This window comes from Rana temporaria, chromosome 3 (genome assembly GCF_905171775.1).
Source record: "Rana temporaria chromosome 3, aRanTem1.1, whole genome shotgun sequence".
NCBI classification, from domain to species: domain Eukaryota; kingdom Metazoa; phylum Chordata; class Amphibia; order Anura; family Ranidae; genus Rana; species Rana temporaria.
The window spans coordinates 449,189,011-449,203,139 of record NC_053491.1 but is presented as its reverse complement, the minus strand read 5'-3'; the positions used below and the strand labels follow the sequence as shown (position 1 = coordinate 449,203,139).

The 14,129-nt window shown below is 37.4% G+C and overlaps 1 protein-coding gene across 1 annotated transcript in view; it reads right to left on the bottom strand.

The window, feature by feature from the left end:
- Positions 1-14,129, bottom strand: part of LOC120933402 (zinc finger protein 91-like) — a 101,213-nt gene that overhangs the window by 38,150 nt on the left and 48,934 nt on the right. The window contains exons 2-3 of the mRNA XM_040346609.1: positions 5,459-6,174; positions 5,085-5,094 (exon numbers count right to left, since the gene is read on the bottom strand). Of these exons, the coding sequence (XP_040202543.1) occupies positions 5,085-5,094; positions 5,459-6,174 (726 nt within the window). The remainder of the gene's footprint in view (positions 1-5,084; positions 5,095-5,458; positions 6,175-14,129) is intronic.

Below are 14,129 nucleotides of genomic sequence, written 5' to 3'. Positions count from 1 at the left end.
ATTATTCATTCCATCAAAACAATGATTGTCTTCAATCATCCACCAGGCCAATGAATTCAAAGCCACCTTCACATTTGATTGTTCTAAAGCAAGAAAATGAACATAGAAACATAGAAAAGTGACGACAGAAAGAAGACTGAGTAGTCCATCAAGTCTTCCCATTTCTTATTTTTTAGGATTTTGTTTTTCTGTTTTGTTTTTGGTTTTGGTTTTTATTTTTTATTTTCATTAATAAAGTAAAGATCTATGTTTGTCCCAAGCATGTTTGAAGCCATTTACTGTTAGCTGTCTCACATCTGCTGGAAGTTTATTCCAAGCATCAACTAGCCTTTCAGTAAAATAGTTATTTCTAGAATTCGTTTTGAACTTTCCTCCCGTTAGTTTTAGGTCATGTCCTCATGTTCTTGATTTTGGTTTATTATTGAAAGATTTCAATCATGTCTCCCCTTTCCCTTGTTTTCTCCAGACTGTACAAGTTAAGTTCTTGAAGTCTCTCTTGATCTGTTTTATCCCCCAGACTTTTCTCCATTTTTGTTACCCATCTCTGGACTCGTTCTATCTTATCAATCTTTTTGTAAGTGAGGTCTCCGGTACTGGACACAGTACAGTAAAACCTGTGATTAGTTCCACAGCCACTGCTGGTGTATGCAGTACTGTATGTGGCCAAAGGTGCAGGAGTGCTGGTGACGCTCGGAGACACTCAGAGACGGTCAGAGACACTCGGAAACTGCTCCCAGCTGGGAGTGTCTCCGAGCATTTCCGAGTACTTCACAAAGTGCTAGGAGCCACCAGCCCCCCTGGACCTCTGGCCATATAAGGTAATAGCATACACCAGTGGCTTAAATCAGACTCATCTTGCAAGACAACGCCCACAAATCGAGTCAGGATTAAAAAAATATAGCTTGTATTGCAAGACGCTCGTATGCCACGTTACTCTCAATCTGAGGTATTACTGTATTCTAAATGAGGTCTTAGTAAAAATCTAAGTAGGTGGATCAGGACCTCCTTCCTCCTACTGGTGATTCCTCCAGTGCATCCTAGAATTTTATAGACATGTTCATTTATTTTCTTCCGAATGCATTTTCGTCCAAATTTCTGGGATTTGCAGTCCAAAATCCGAAAGATCCGAAATTCAAAAAATGCTTTATTTTCATATCTATGATATTTTCATATCGTTGCGACAACAGTTCAATATAGATAGATAGAAGGTTCAACATGACGGTGACAATAGCAATCTGTGTCTATCGAACGTGCGGTTGAATGTGCCTAACCTAACTCTATTAGTCCAAGATTATTTGACAGAGCAGGGATATGCAATTAGCGGACCTCCAGCTGTTGCAAAACTGCAAGTTCCATCATGCCTCTGCCTCTGGGTGTCATGCTTGTGGCTGTCAGAGTCTTGCTATGCCTCATGGGACTTGTAGTTCAGCAACAGCTGGAGGTCCGCTAATTGCATATCCCTGACATAGAGAGAAAAGATTTAACATAGAGGCATGAAGATTCGATGAAGCAGCTAAAAACATACGATCACCGCGAGCGGACATTTGTGGTCAAATGCTCCGCCCATAAGCTATAGAAGAATTCTAATGTTGTTTGACGAGTAATAATAATGAATAGTTATAATTATTACTGGTCAAACAATATTAGAATTCTACTATAGCTTTTGGCTATTCGACTGGAAATGTATGATCACAAAGTCGTACAGTTTAGCTGCTTTGTCAAATCTTCTTAGAACATCCGACAGACACCATAAGCCTTCAATTTACAGATTAGGCCGTAATTAATTAGGAAGTAAATACATAAATTAATTTTTTGGACGAAACCTAAATCCTGAAATAAAATATTTCAGTGTGCACATATATATATATAATTATATTTGCTTTTCCCACTGCCTGGTCACACTGTTTGCTCATTTTGTAATCATCTCAAACACTGACACCTTTAACACTGAGAGCCGATCAAACGAACACCACCGATCGCTCGGTTTTCACAACTCCCTGACTGTCAGTCACCAGCTCTTTGTTCTGCCTCCCTGCACTCACTGGAGTGCTAGACTGTAGAGGGCTGAGCCGGGTGATGGTCCACCCATGTGGGCGGATCCAGAGTCGATTGTCTTGATCTTCCCCGAGCCTCGACCAGCTCTGTGATGTAAGCCTACAGCGGACTTGAGCCAGTCTTCCAACAAAGGTTTTAGTACAAAGGTTCAAGTAAGAGTGCAAGTACCCAGTTTGTGTTTTACATCATTAGAGACAGCACACATAATCTCACAGACACTGTCAGATAAACTTCTATAAACCTAAAAGTATCAGCAAAGCACAGCCTTTGTGTGGCACTAATAAAGAAGGAGTGTCTACCTGTCTAATGTGTTATTATGGATGACCTATATACATATATTATTACAATGTATGCAATAAAAACAGATATTTAAAACTTAAGAACTTATTAATGTTATCTAAAAAAATGGGGTGATCGCCTCATAAATGTATATATTTCATTTTGAAGATGTACCCATCCCATACTTCTTCTTGGACCTTATTTTGGGATTATCTGTATATTGCTTAGAGTCTGCACATCTGTCTTTTTTTATTACGTAGGGATTCTACTCTCCGTACGGTTGTTTTTGTCTATTTTGTATTATGGAGAATACAACAACAAAATGGCGGAACACACAAAGGTTAGGGAGGCTCTAACATTGCCAGAGCATCCAAGAAATATAACATAAGGGCTCCACTTGTAACTAAATATCACTGTTGTGACTTGATTAACAATTTACTGTATCTCCTACCAACATTTCCCCTATAGTTTGGAATATAGTGGTGAAGACTTAAAATCTTCAGTCCAAGATGAATTACATGGATCAAAATTCAGTCATTTTATGCTAATCTAATACCAAAATTCTTATTTTCATTTAAATTAATGAAACCAAGGCATGAATGACTTGTACAAATACACAATTTATTTTTCAGACACATTTGAGTACATCTACACAATTTAAACCTCTTTTTGTTAGATATTTATTTGTAATTTAGTCCCCCTCTAAAGCTTTATTAAGCAAATCAAATAATTTTCATGGAATCTTTGACATTCTGTGTATGAAGTGAAGTGAAAAAAATTGTATATTAACCACTTACTGACTGTATAACACAGATATACGGCGGCAAGGAGGCTGGATCACATACTAGGCACTTGATCCAGCACTTCCGGGTAGGGGGTGCGCACGCCAGTGACCCGACTCTGCTGTGATTAGACACAGCAGAAGCCGATCAGCGGGTGCTGGTCAATGGATGACCACTTCACCCGCCGATTGTCTGAAAGACACACAGGACATTACTCTGCCAATGTAAACAAGGCAGAGTTTTATCCTGGCAGTGGGGGAAAATGGACTTTCTTTCTCTGCTAAGCAGGGAAAGAAAATCCACCATTTCCCTTAGTAAAAGCAGCACACAGTTGTGGCTAGACACACATTTAACCCTTTGATCGCCTTAGCCGTTTTATCCCTTTCCGCCAGTGTTATTAGTACAGTGACATATTTTTAGCCCTGATCATTGTATTAGTGTCACTGGTTCTCAAAAGTGTCAAAAGTGGCAGAATATCAGTCAGAATATCATAGTCCCACTATAGGTCGCTGATCACCATTACTAGTAAAAAAAAATTAAAATTAAAATTCCGTTATATATATCTCATAGTTTGTAGACGCTAAAGCTTTTGTGCGAACCAATCAATGTACACTTATTGGGATTTTTTTTTATCAAAAATACGTAGTAAAATACATATTGGCCAGAACTTATGAAGAGATTTGGGATTTTTTTTTGATATGTTTAATAGCAGAAAGTAAAAATATTGTTTTTAAAAAAAAAACAGTCAGTATTTTTTTGTTTATAGTGCAAAAAAATGCAATGGTGATCAAATACCACAAAAAGAAAGCTCTATTTGCGGGAAACAAAATTACATACATTTTATTTTGGTACAGTGTTGCATGACCGCACAATTGTCAGGTAGAAAAATGTAGTGTCGTATCACAAAAACAAATTCCTGGTCATGAAGGGGGGTAAACTTTTTGAGGTCAAGTGGTTAAAAATGTTTTATGCTTGTATGTGGGCATTAAAATGATGTGCTTTTAAGTAATACAACATTAAGGTGTCAGTTATATCTTTGACTAACATGAGTCCTGTATTGATCGGTACTTGTTTCTTATCTCTCTAATTTGCACTATATCTCTCTCTCTCCCTCCCCCATAATCCTTTTGATGTGATTGCAGGTAGTTAATTTTTAAAACACACTTTTTACATATTTTGATATGGCTTATCTTCTGTGTAAAACATTAAAGCTATATCAAAGGTTATTTTCATTTAAAATACACCAGATTACCAAAATATTGGGACGCCTGCCTTTACAAGCACATGAAATTTAATAGCATCCCAGTTTTAGTCCGTAGGGTTCAATATTGAGTTGGCCCACCCTTTGCAGCTATAAACATTTCAACTCTTCTGGAAAGGCTGTCCACAAGGTTTAGGAGTGTGTCTATGGGAATATTTGACCATTCTTCTATAAGCGCATTTGGGAGGTCAGGCACATATGTGGACGAGAACTGTTGGGTTAAGGTCAGGACTCTGAGCAGCCCAGTCAAGTTCCTCCACTTTAAACTCGCTCACCCATGTCTTTAGGGACCTTATTTGTGTACTTTTCCAAATCATTTGGTGGAGGGGGGATTATGGTGTGAGGTTGTTTTTCAGGGGTTGGGCCTGGCCCCTTAGTTCCAGTGAAGAGAACTCTCAAGTCATCAGCATACCAAGACATTTTGGACAATTTCATGCTCTCAACTTTGCGGGAACAGTTTAGGGATGGCCCCTTCCTGTTCCAACATGACTGCACACCAGTGCACAAAGCAAGGTCCATAAAGACATGGATGAGTGAGTTTGGGGTGAAGGAACTTGACTGGCCTGCAAAGAGTCCTGACCTCAACCCGATAGAACACCTTTGGGATGAATTATAGCAGGGACTGCGAGCCAGGCCTTCTCTCCAACATCAGTGCCTGACCTCACAAATGTGTTTCTGGAAGAATGGTCAAACATTCCCATAGACACACTCTTAAACCTTGTGGACAGCCTTCCCAGAAGAGTTGAAGCTGTTATAGCTGCAAAGGGCGGGCCAACTCAGTATTGAACCCTACAGACTAAGACTGGGATGTCATTAAAGTTCAAGTGTGTGTATAGTCAGGCATCCCAATACTTTTGGTATTATAGTGTATATCACATTCACTAATTTGGCTTCTCTGGTATATAGTAACATTAGAACTATGTAAGAAGCACTTTCTACAAATCTGATCATTTAAATGATTTCTCTCTTGTGTGAATCCTTTTATGTTTATTAAAAATAGAACCTCGTGAGAAGCACTTGTCACATTCTGAGCATTTAAATGTTTTTTCTCCTGTGTGAAATCTCTGGTGTGTAACAAGACTTGTCCTATAAGAGAAGCACATGTCACATTCTGAACATTGAAATGGTCTTTCTCCTGTGTGAATTCTCTTATGTATATTAAGCGTAGAACCTTTAGAGAAGCACATGTCACATTCTGAACATTTAAAGGGTCTTTCTCCTGTGTGAATTCTCTGATGTATACTAAGTTTAGAACCTTTAGAGAAGCACATTTCACATTCTGAACATTGAAATGGTTTTTCTCCTGTGTGAATTCTCTGGTGTTGAGCAAGACTAGAACTTTGTGAGAAGCACTTTCCACATTCTGAACATTTAAATGGTTTCTCTCCTGTGTGAATCCTCTGGTGTTCAGTGAGATTACTATTTTGTGAGAAGCACTTTCCACATTCTGAACATTTAAATGGTTTCTCCCCTGTGTGAATCTTCTGGTGTTTAGTAAGCTCAGAATGATATGAGAAGCACTTGCCACATTCTGAACACTTAAATGGTTTCTCTCCTGTGTGAATCTTCTGGTGTTTAGTAAGATCAGAACGATCTGAGAAGCACTTGCCACATTCTGAACAATAAAACGGTTTCTCTCCTGTGTGAATTCTCAGGTGTTTAGCAAGATGATGACTTTGTAAGAAGGACTTGTCACATTCTGAACATTTATATGGCCTCTCTCCAGTGTGAATCCTCAGATGACCATTGAGTTTGGACTTCAAAGTAAATATCTTCTGGCACTCAGAGCACGGATACAAATTTTCTCCTCTTTGACTCATCGTGTGTTAACGTCAATCAGTTTAGTTGTGATTTTTTTTCAACAATAGATCTTCGATTTACAGCTGAGCTTAGTAATTTACCTATATGAAAAATAAAAAGAGATGTTTACACAGATGTTATTATTACCAACAGACTAAAAAGTATAGCTATACAACTTTACTGATTTTTAGAATTATAATTAAGTGTGCACACTATAGTCCCAAATCTATTCCAGATCCTTCAACACTAAAAAATGATGTGTTGATCATCCCAAAATATATACCAAACCATCATATATACATGCATTTCAGGTGAACAGGACAGGGGGGTACAAGTTTGCACCCCTCCTGAACCTTCTTTACTCCAGATGGCTGAAAAAAATCTGCAGAATTTTTACAATTGAGGTTAAGATTCAATATCCCTCAAATCCAGAACATTTTGGCCTTTTAGGCCTACATGACTCATCTTGTGTTAATTACAATCAGTTTAACTGTGATTTATTCAACAATAGGTGTTTGGTTTAAAACAGAGCTTAGTAATTTACCTATATGATTAAAATAGATGTTTAAACCAACTTTAATATTACCAACAGACTGAGAAGTATAGAAATACAACTTCACAGATTTTTAGATTAATAATTAAAAGGTGGCACTATAGTTTTTCATTATAGTAAACATAGTGGATTGTTTTTATACTAATGGCTAAACATGATGAGTACTTCTGATCCAATTATCATTAAATCATAAAAATGTATTTCTTATTTAAAGTATACCAAAAGCAAAACCGTTTTTTTAATTTTGGATAGAGAGAATGTGGATTAGAACACTGTTTTTAGTGCAGTCTATGCACCTGTTAGAGAAATTCAGGCTCTCTATTTGGCCTATTTACCATTATCATAGAAAGTAAAAGTATAATAAACCCAAAATTTTGGGTTGTCCCCAGAAAAGTAATACAGGAGACATTTTCCAATGGAGACACTAGTTCTGGTGAGTTCTCTTAATTAGCAGGGATTTCCTCTCACTTCCTGTTTTGGCTATGGGACAGGAAATAAAGGTAAATCTTCCCGATGGGACATAAATGACAAAAAACTGACAGGGGTTATAATCCTCCCCCCAGCCTTGTATACACGGGTCATAATCTTGTCAGGGAAAAAAAATGTTTTTTCCTGATGAGATTCTTGGCAAGAATCTCTTGCCGCCCGAGTGTACACATACTCCTTTCAATAGAATGGCGGTTCTTTTGAAAGGCAAGAACGCTGTGACATCATCACGTACGATGAGCATGCGCTCATCACATTTGATGCCGCCACCGCCATCTTGCTTCACCCTACCTATGCCGTGGAAGCTACCACGCATGCATCAAAGTCATTTCGAGCATGCAGGGATTTCCATGCCGACAGGTAAGTATACAGACGTTCGGGTTTCTCGTCAGGAAACAGGCCGATAAGAATCCCAACAAGAACATAGAGAGCAGGATCTCTATTTTTCTTGTCGAGATTCTGGCCAGATTTCCTGACGAGAAACCTAAAAGCCTCGTACACACGCTCCGTTTACTCGGCAAGAACCAGCAAGAAACCTGCTGGCATAGCTTTCATGCCAAGAAATGCGAGCGTGTGTACGAGGCTTCACTCTATCCAAAATGGAAAATAGTTATGCCTATTGTTCTACTTGAATGCACCCGGTCAGTTTTCAGCTACCTTGATATTTTACAGTGCTACAGCAAGAAAAACTGGGGAACGGATCTGAAAACATCCAGTTATGTCTGAAGCTGAGTATACACTGTTAGTTTTTTTCATCTTGTGGGTTAAATTAAAAAAGAATACATGGATTCACCCTTCCACATAAGTGAGGTGAATGGAGGAATCCACTTCACTGCAACACTGTATTCTGACAGTGGGCCTGTGCACTGTGAGAATACACTGATCAGAGGGGCATGCATGGAGCTCACAGAGACAGACATGTCCTGCTGAGTCTCCCCTTTTCTCAGGACTTCACGGCCAGCATACACACCCAAATGGAAGGGTAATTACCCTGGTCTTCCTCAGTACCCTAGAAATGTTTTAAGATGGTTTATGGAGCTGTCCGGGGATAAATAAGATGAAACCCCTCAGGGATAATTCATCTAGAGGCCCCAGTAAAATGCCTAAATCTCCTCAGACAGTTTTACCTCACACTGCCAGGCAGCAACAGCAGTTACCTTATGAACTACTGTATATGATATAGACTGTGATGACAGTGCCATCTGCCAGCCACAACAGACAGGCTCTTTACACCCAAATGTTTTAACTCAAATAGAAAAAAGGCTACAGAAAGCATTAAAGCAGACCTCTGACCATATTACTGAGAAATTAACAAAAGAAATCCGTGATTTAGGTTTAGCACACAGCTGAATTAGAAAACAGAGTGGATGACATATAAACTAATGTAATGACTCATGAAACTGAATTGGACACACTTAAAGATGAAAATTTCTCGCTGCAAACTCGTTTAGAAGATTTAGAAAATCGCGCACGTCATTCAAACCTCCGCATACGAGGTATACCGGAGTCTATTATTGATCTACAATCAACAATTACTGCCCTATTTTAAGAGTAATCACCGTCAATTCCAATTGAGAAACTGGAAATGGACAGAATACATAGAGCATTAGCACCGCGCAAATCTGAAGGTCCCCCCGTGACATAATTGCGAAATTCTATTTCTTTCGCACCAAAGAACAGCTTATGGTCGCTGCAAGGAACAAAGAATCCCTTATCTTCCAAGGCCACCCATATCATATCTTTGCTGACCTTTCCCCAATAACAGTCGCTAAACGGCGCTTGATGAAACCCTTTTTACAAAACCTACAACAACATCAGATCCCATACCAATGGGGATTCCCTTTTTCACTTCGCTTCACATATCAAGGTACCAAGCACTCATGCAGAACCCCTGATGAACTACAGAACACCCTACAAAAATGTATTTTTTGCGAAAGACCTTCAGCCAGCCCTCGCCGATGTACAGCATTCAGTTCTCCACAAAATTTCGAAAGTCGAAAATGACAGAACCAGACAAATTTCATCGAAGAGGGGTCGATTCAACCCTCCAACCCAAGATACTCCGGACTCAATGGACTGAATACATTTTGCATATCAAATTGAAATTCACTCAATATTTTTGATCTTTCATCCACTTTTTGTAAGCTAAACACTTAATGTAATTTTAACCATTCTGAATTTACTTCCCCTAAGCAGGCTATTGTCTTTTTTTTTCTTCTTCTTCTTATTATATATTTTTTTTATTCCAATTTTTATCCCCTTTTTGGTCTAGGATAATTGAATTTTTGAATTGTCCACGGTTTTTTTTTCTATTCCCATTGCACCCTTCCCTCCTCATCCTATCCTAACTCACCTCACCCCCTCTACTTCCATCATATTACCCCCTCCTCCCCGCCCCTTTCCCCTAATCCTTTCTTACCCACAACAAGGGTTCTATATTATTTTTGTACAAAATTGTTTACTGAATAGAAGTAAATATTACTACTATATTATTAATAATTGGTATTTTATTTCTCCTCATCCTAATTATTAATGACATTACTGCCTTTTCTACAACTGGCAACCCAGAGGTAATTTGTATAATTCAACAACATTTATAATCTAACACTCTCCCTGTGAAACCATAAACCACAATTGTTAGATTAAAATTTTACATGTACTAATGTTGAAAATATTATAATATTTTCTTAGATTTGATTTATTTTTTCTTACTTCCGCCCAGTATGGGTGTCATAATATATATTTTCTTCTCTACATATATTTTCACTGTCACTGCTCCCTCCATTTTTCTGTCCTTGGACTCTCCCACACACCTTTTTGTATGAGGAGCCTCCCTGGTCAGACTCTGTGCCTCCGAGCTTTCACTTTTGCATGCTCAGAATGCCAAAGTTTTACCTTCTTGTATACTAAACGTTTTTTGTTAATTATTTGTTTAATAATGACTCTCATTTTCTCTTTCTTTCTCAACATACTGTCTCCATTCCCCCTTTTCTCTTTGCTCCTCCCCGGGGTAAGTATGGATTTTCAATTGTCCAAGTTCTATACCCTTATTTGGATAGTCCAAAGACTTCTACAACAACATTCCTTGCTAGATTCCTGGCGAGAAATCAATCCCACGAAACATCAATATTCCTTCTATTCCCATCCACATAAGTCTTTTTCCCGTATCGATCATATACTAATCTCTATTAGTATGTCCCCGGAATTGCTCACATCTTCTGTAATACCCTTTACATGGACTGATAATTGTGAAATACTTTCTACTTTCACTTCCCTCATACCTAAAAATCAAGACCCCACATGGCACATAAATGATTCAACCTTATCCCATTCATCACACTCTACTGACTTAGAATTAGCCATAAAAGACTATCTGAAAAATAATAAAACCCCTGATATGTCTCCATTAACCTTATGGGAGGCACACAAACCCGTCCTTTGAGGAATCTGCTTACGCCAAGCATCATATCTTAAAAAATAAAAAAACAAGCTACAACTAATATTAGAAACAAAATTCAACACTTGCCATGCATATTTTCAAGCGAATCCTACCCCTGTGACGAAAAATCAACTAGATGAAGCTAGCCTAAATCTTGATCTTTTCCTATCTGAATCCGCAGATAAAACCATACACAAATCCAATCATAAATTTTATATCAAAGCCAACAAGCCTGGCACGCTTCTCGCTCGAGCACCTAAAAAATGTAACAACCCATACAAACCGATTCGATTAAAATTACCTCAAAATACTTACACCAGTAATCCAGAAAAAAATCCTACAAACCTTCCACAAACACCTTACATCTCTTTACAACAATCAGGGATCTTTTGACCAATCCTCTGCAGAATTATTTTTCTCACAAATAAAACTTCCAATGATTCCTTTAACTCAACATAAACATCTTGAAAGTCCAATTACATCTGCAGAGGTTGAATTAGCCATTAAATCCCTTAAACCAAATAAACGCCCGGATCCTGACGGCTTCTATGCCCTATATTATAAAAATCTTGATATCAAACTACTAGCAAAAATTCTAGCAACTCGTTTGAACAATATGTATGGTTCACTAATAAATAAAGACCAAGTTGGTTTTATTCCTTTTCGCAAAGCAGCTGATAACGTACGCAGGGCAACTTTATTAATCCAAACAGCTAAAACACGACAAATACCTATGTGTCTTTTGTCGTTAGATATTAAAAAAGCATTTGACACAGTATCATGGCCCTATATACATTTTGCCTTACAAAAATGGGGGTTCGGTCCTCACTTTCTTAACTGGGTTTCATCACTATATAATAATCCCAAAGCCTGTATTAAATATGCTGGATATGAATCGGGTTGCTTTAACATAAATAGAGGAACATGTTAGGGTTGTCCACTCTCCCCACTTTTATTTGCCCTACTTATTAAACCCCTAACTCGGGCTATACGATCTGACCCTTCAATCAAATGGATAGACTTAGCTGGTCATCAGCACAAATTATGTTTGTTTGCTGACGACATACTAATATTTATGTCTTCCCCTCATATTTCTGCTCCCAACCTTATAAGTAAGCTTGATCATTTTGCACAGATATCTGGACTAATTATCAACTCTCAAAAATCTACAGCCTTAAATATCTCCTTACCTTCCCATACTTTACAACAAGCACAAACTTCCCTCCCATTCTCCTGGTCTACATCGCACCTGATCTACCTAGAAATTACTCTTACTCCCAATTTAACTGAATGCTTCTCGGCTAACTTTCCGCCATTACTAAAGCAAATTACCAATCTCACAATGGTCCTCTTTACCAATCTCATGGATTGGTAAGATAAACGTAATAAAGATGATTTTACCCAAGATACTATATCTATTTCAGGTTTTGCCCATTCCAGTTCCAACATATTTTCTTAGAAATCTTCAACGCAAAACACTAGTGTTCATCTGGGGCTCTTTAAAACATGGTTTATCTAAACACACACTTTACCTTCCCAAACTTAAAGGTGGACTAGGATTCGCCAATTTTGCCTCTTATTACAATGCAGCTCAAATAGCATGCATCCCCAAATATCACGCAAAATACGAAACCCCACTCTGGGTTGCAATTGAAGCAATTGACTGTGATCCATTTTCTATAACAAATTTAATTTGGTCCAAACCCTCAGATCATAAAAATAGATTTCCTCTGACATAACTCAACTCTGTGATATGTCAACATCTACCTCACTTATAACATTTCCTGAACTATGTGATAGACATCAACTCCCCCAATCAGAACTTTTTCGATATCTGCAGATCAAAACAAATTCATGCCATATATACAAAACATGAGTAAACTCGATGAACTCACACAATTTGAACGTATATGTAAACGCAAACCTCACTCACTCAATCTCATCGGATGAATCGACCGTGTGTACACGGCCTTATGGTCTCATATCAATAATATATAAACACCTTATTACTTTGCCTACTGCAGATCCACCATCATATGTGGAAAAATGGGAGAGAGACCTTGGACTTCATTTGAAATTATCCGATTGGGATAAAATTTGGACCACAACAAAATCATCTTCTAAAAATATAATAGCTCTAGAGACAAATTATAAAGTACTTTTGTGCTGGTACTTGGTTCCTGTCAGAATTGCAAAATATATTCCGCAATACTCCCCACTTCCGTGGCTGTGGTGAACTAGGATCACATATACACATATTTTGGGAATGTCCGGTTACAAAATGTTTTTGGAAAGAGGTTTTTCTAATCCTCTCTACCTTATTCAAAAAAACAATCAAACCTGACCCTTCAATTGCACTACTAAATCTAAAACTGACTTCTATTTCCCACACTCAATTCAAACTCCTTCTACAAATCACTACTGCAGCAAAGCAGACAATCGCCAAAGCATGGAAAACCCCAACATTAATGATTTCAGAAGCCAAAACCAGAATAAACCAAGCCATGACCCACTCAAAAACAGAAGCCATTATCAATGATAATATTGCAAAATTTGAAAAAATCTGGAATCCTTGGGTGACTAATTTTTCCCTCCCAACTTTGACATCACATTATTAAGACCTTGGTAATATAACTACTAATAGCTATTTAATATGCTAATAGCATAAGACAAACATAATAAGATACCCGGTGACCTTTTCGACCTTTTCTATCTTTTCTACCTACTATCTTTATTTTTTTTCTCTTCTTTTTCTTACCCTTCCCTCTATTCTATCTTATCTCTTTAGTTCTTTTTTTGTTGTTTTTCTTAGCATATATTGTTATTATATGCAAAAATGGTAGCAGCATTACTTTTTTTTTATGTTTTTATTTTTATTTTTATTTAGCTTTAGATATCCATTGAAACAGTACAAACCTAATGTCTATACAATAAATCCCTGTTTATCTTCATTATATATTACCCTAACATTATACAAGGTCTAGAAATGATGACCCTTATTTTTTTTTCTTTATGAATTCTTATATTACCTTACACCTTATATATTATTACTATATCTGATTTGTAATTATTAAATTCAACACTAAGCATATATTTTAGCAAGTCTCCAGATAATGGTCAACATATGTTAAACTCAAATTACAGTTTTTTTTTTCTCCTTTGTTGTTATTGCCTTCTAAAAAACACTGGAGCTTGATATAAATATCTAATTTGTGTTCTCTTTAACTGCTACTATTATAGCGACTATGTTTATTGACAATATATGCTTGTAATTTTGAAAATGTAATAAACAAATTTGACAAGAGAATACACTGATCAACACCTGCAGATGATTGCCACTTATCACTAAAGGTTTTACAGCTTGGCCGTTCAACAAAAGTCTATCTGCCAATTGACTTCTATTGAACAGGAAGGGCTACACACACATCAAGATTCAACCACTGCCTGCTGAACTGTCTATATTTTGATCCGTGT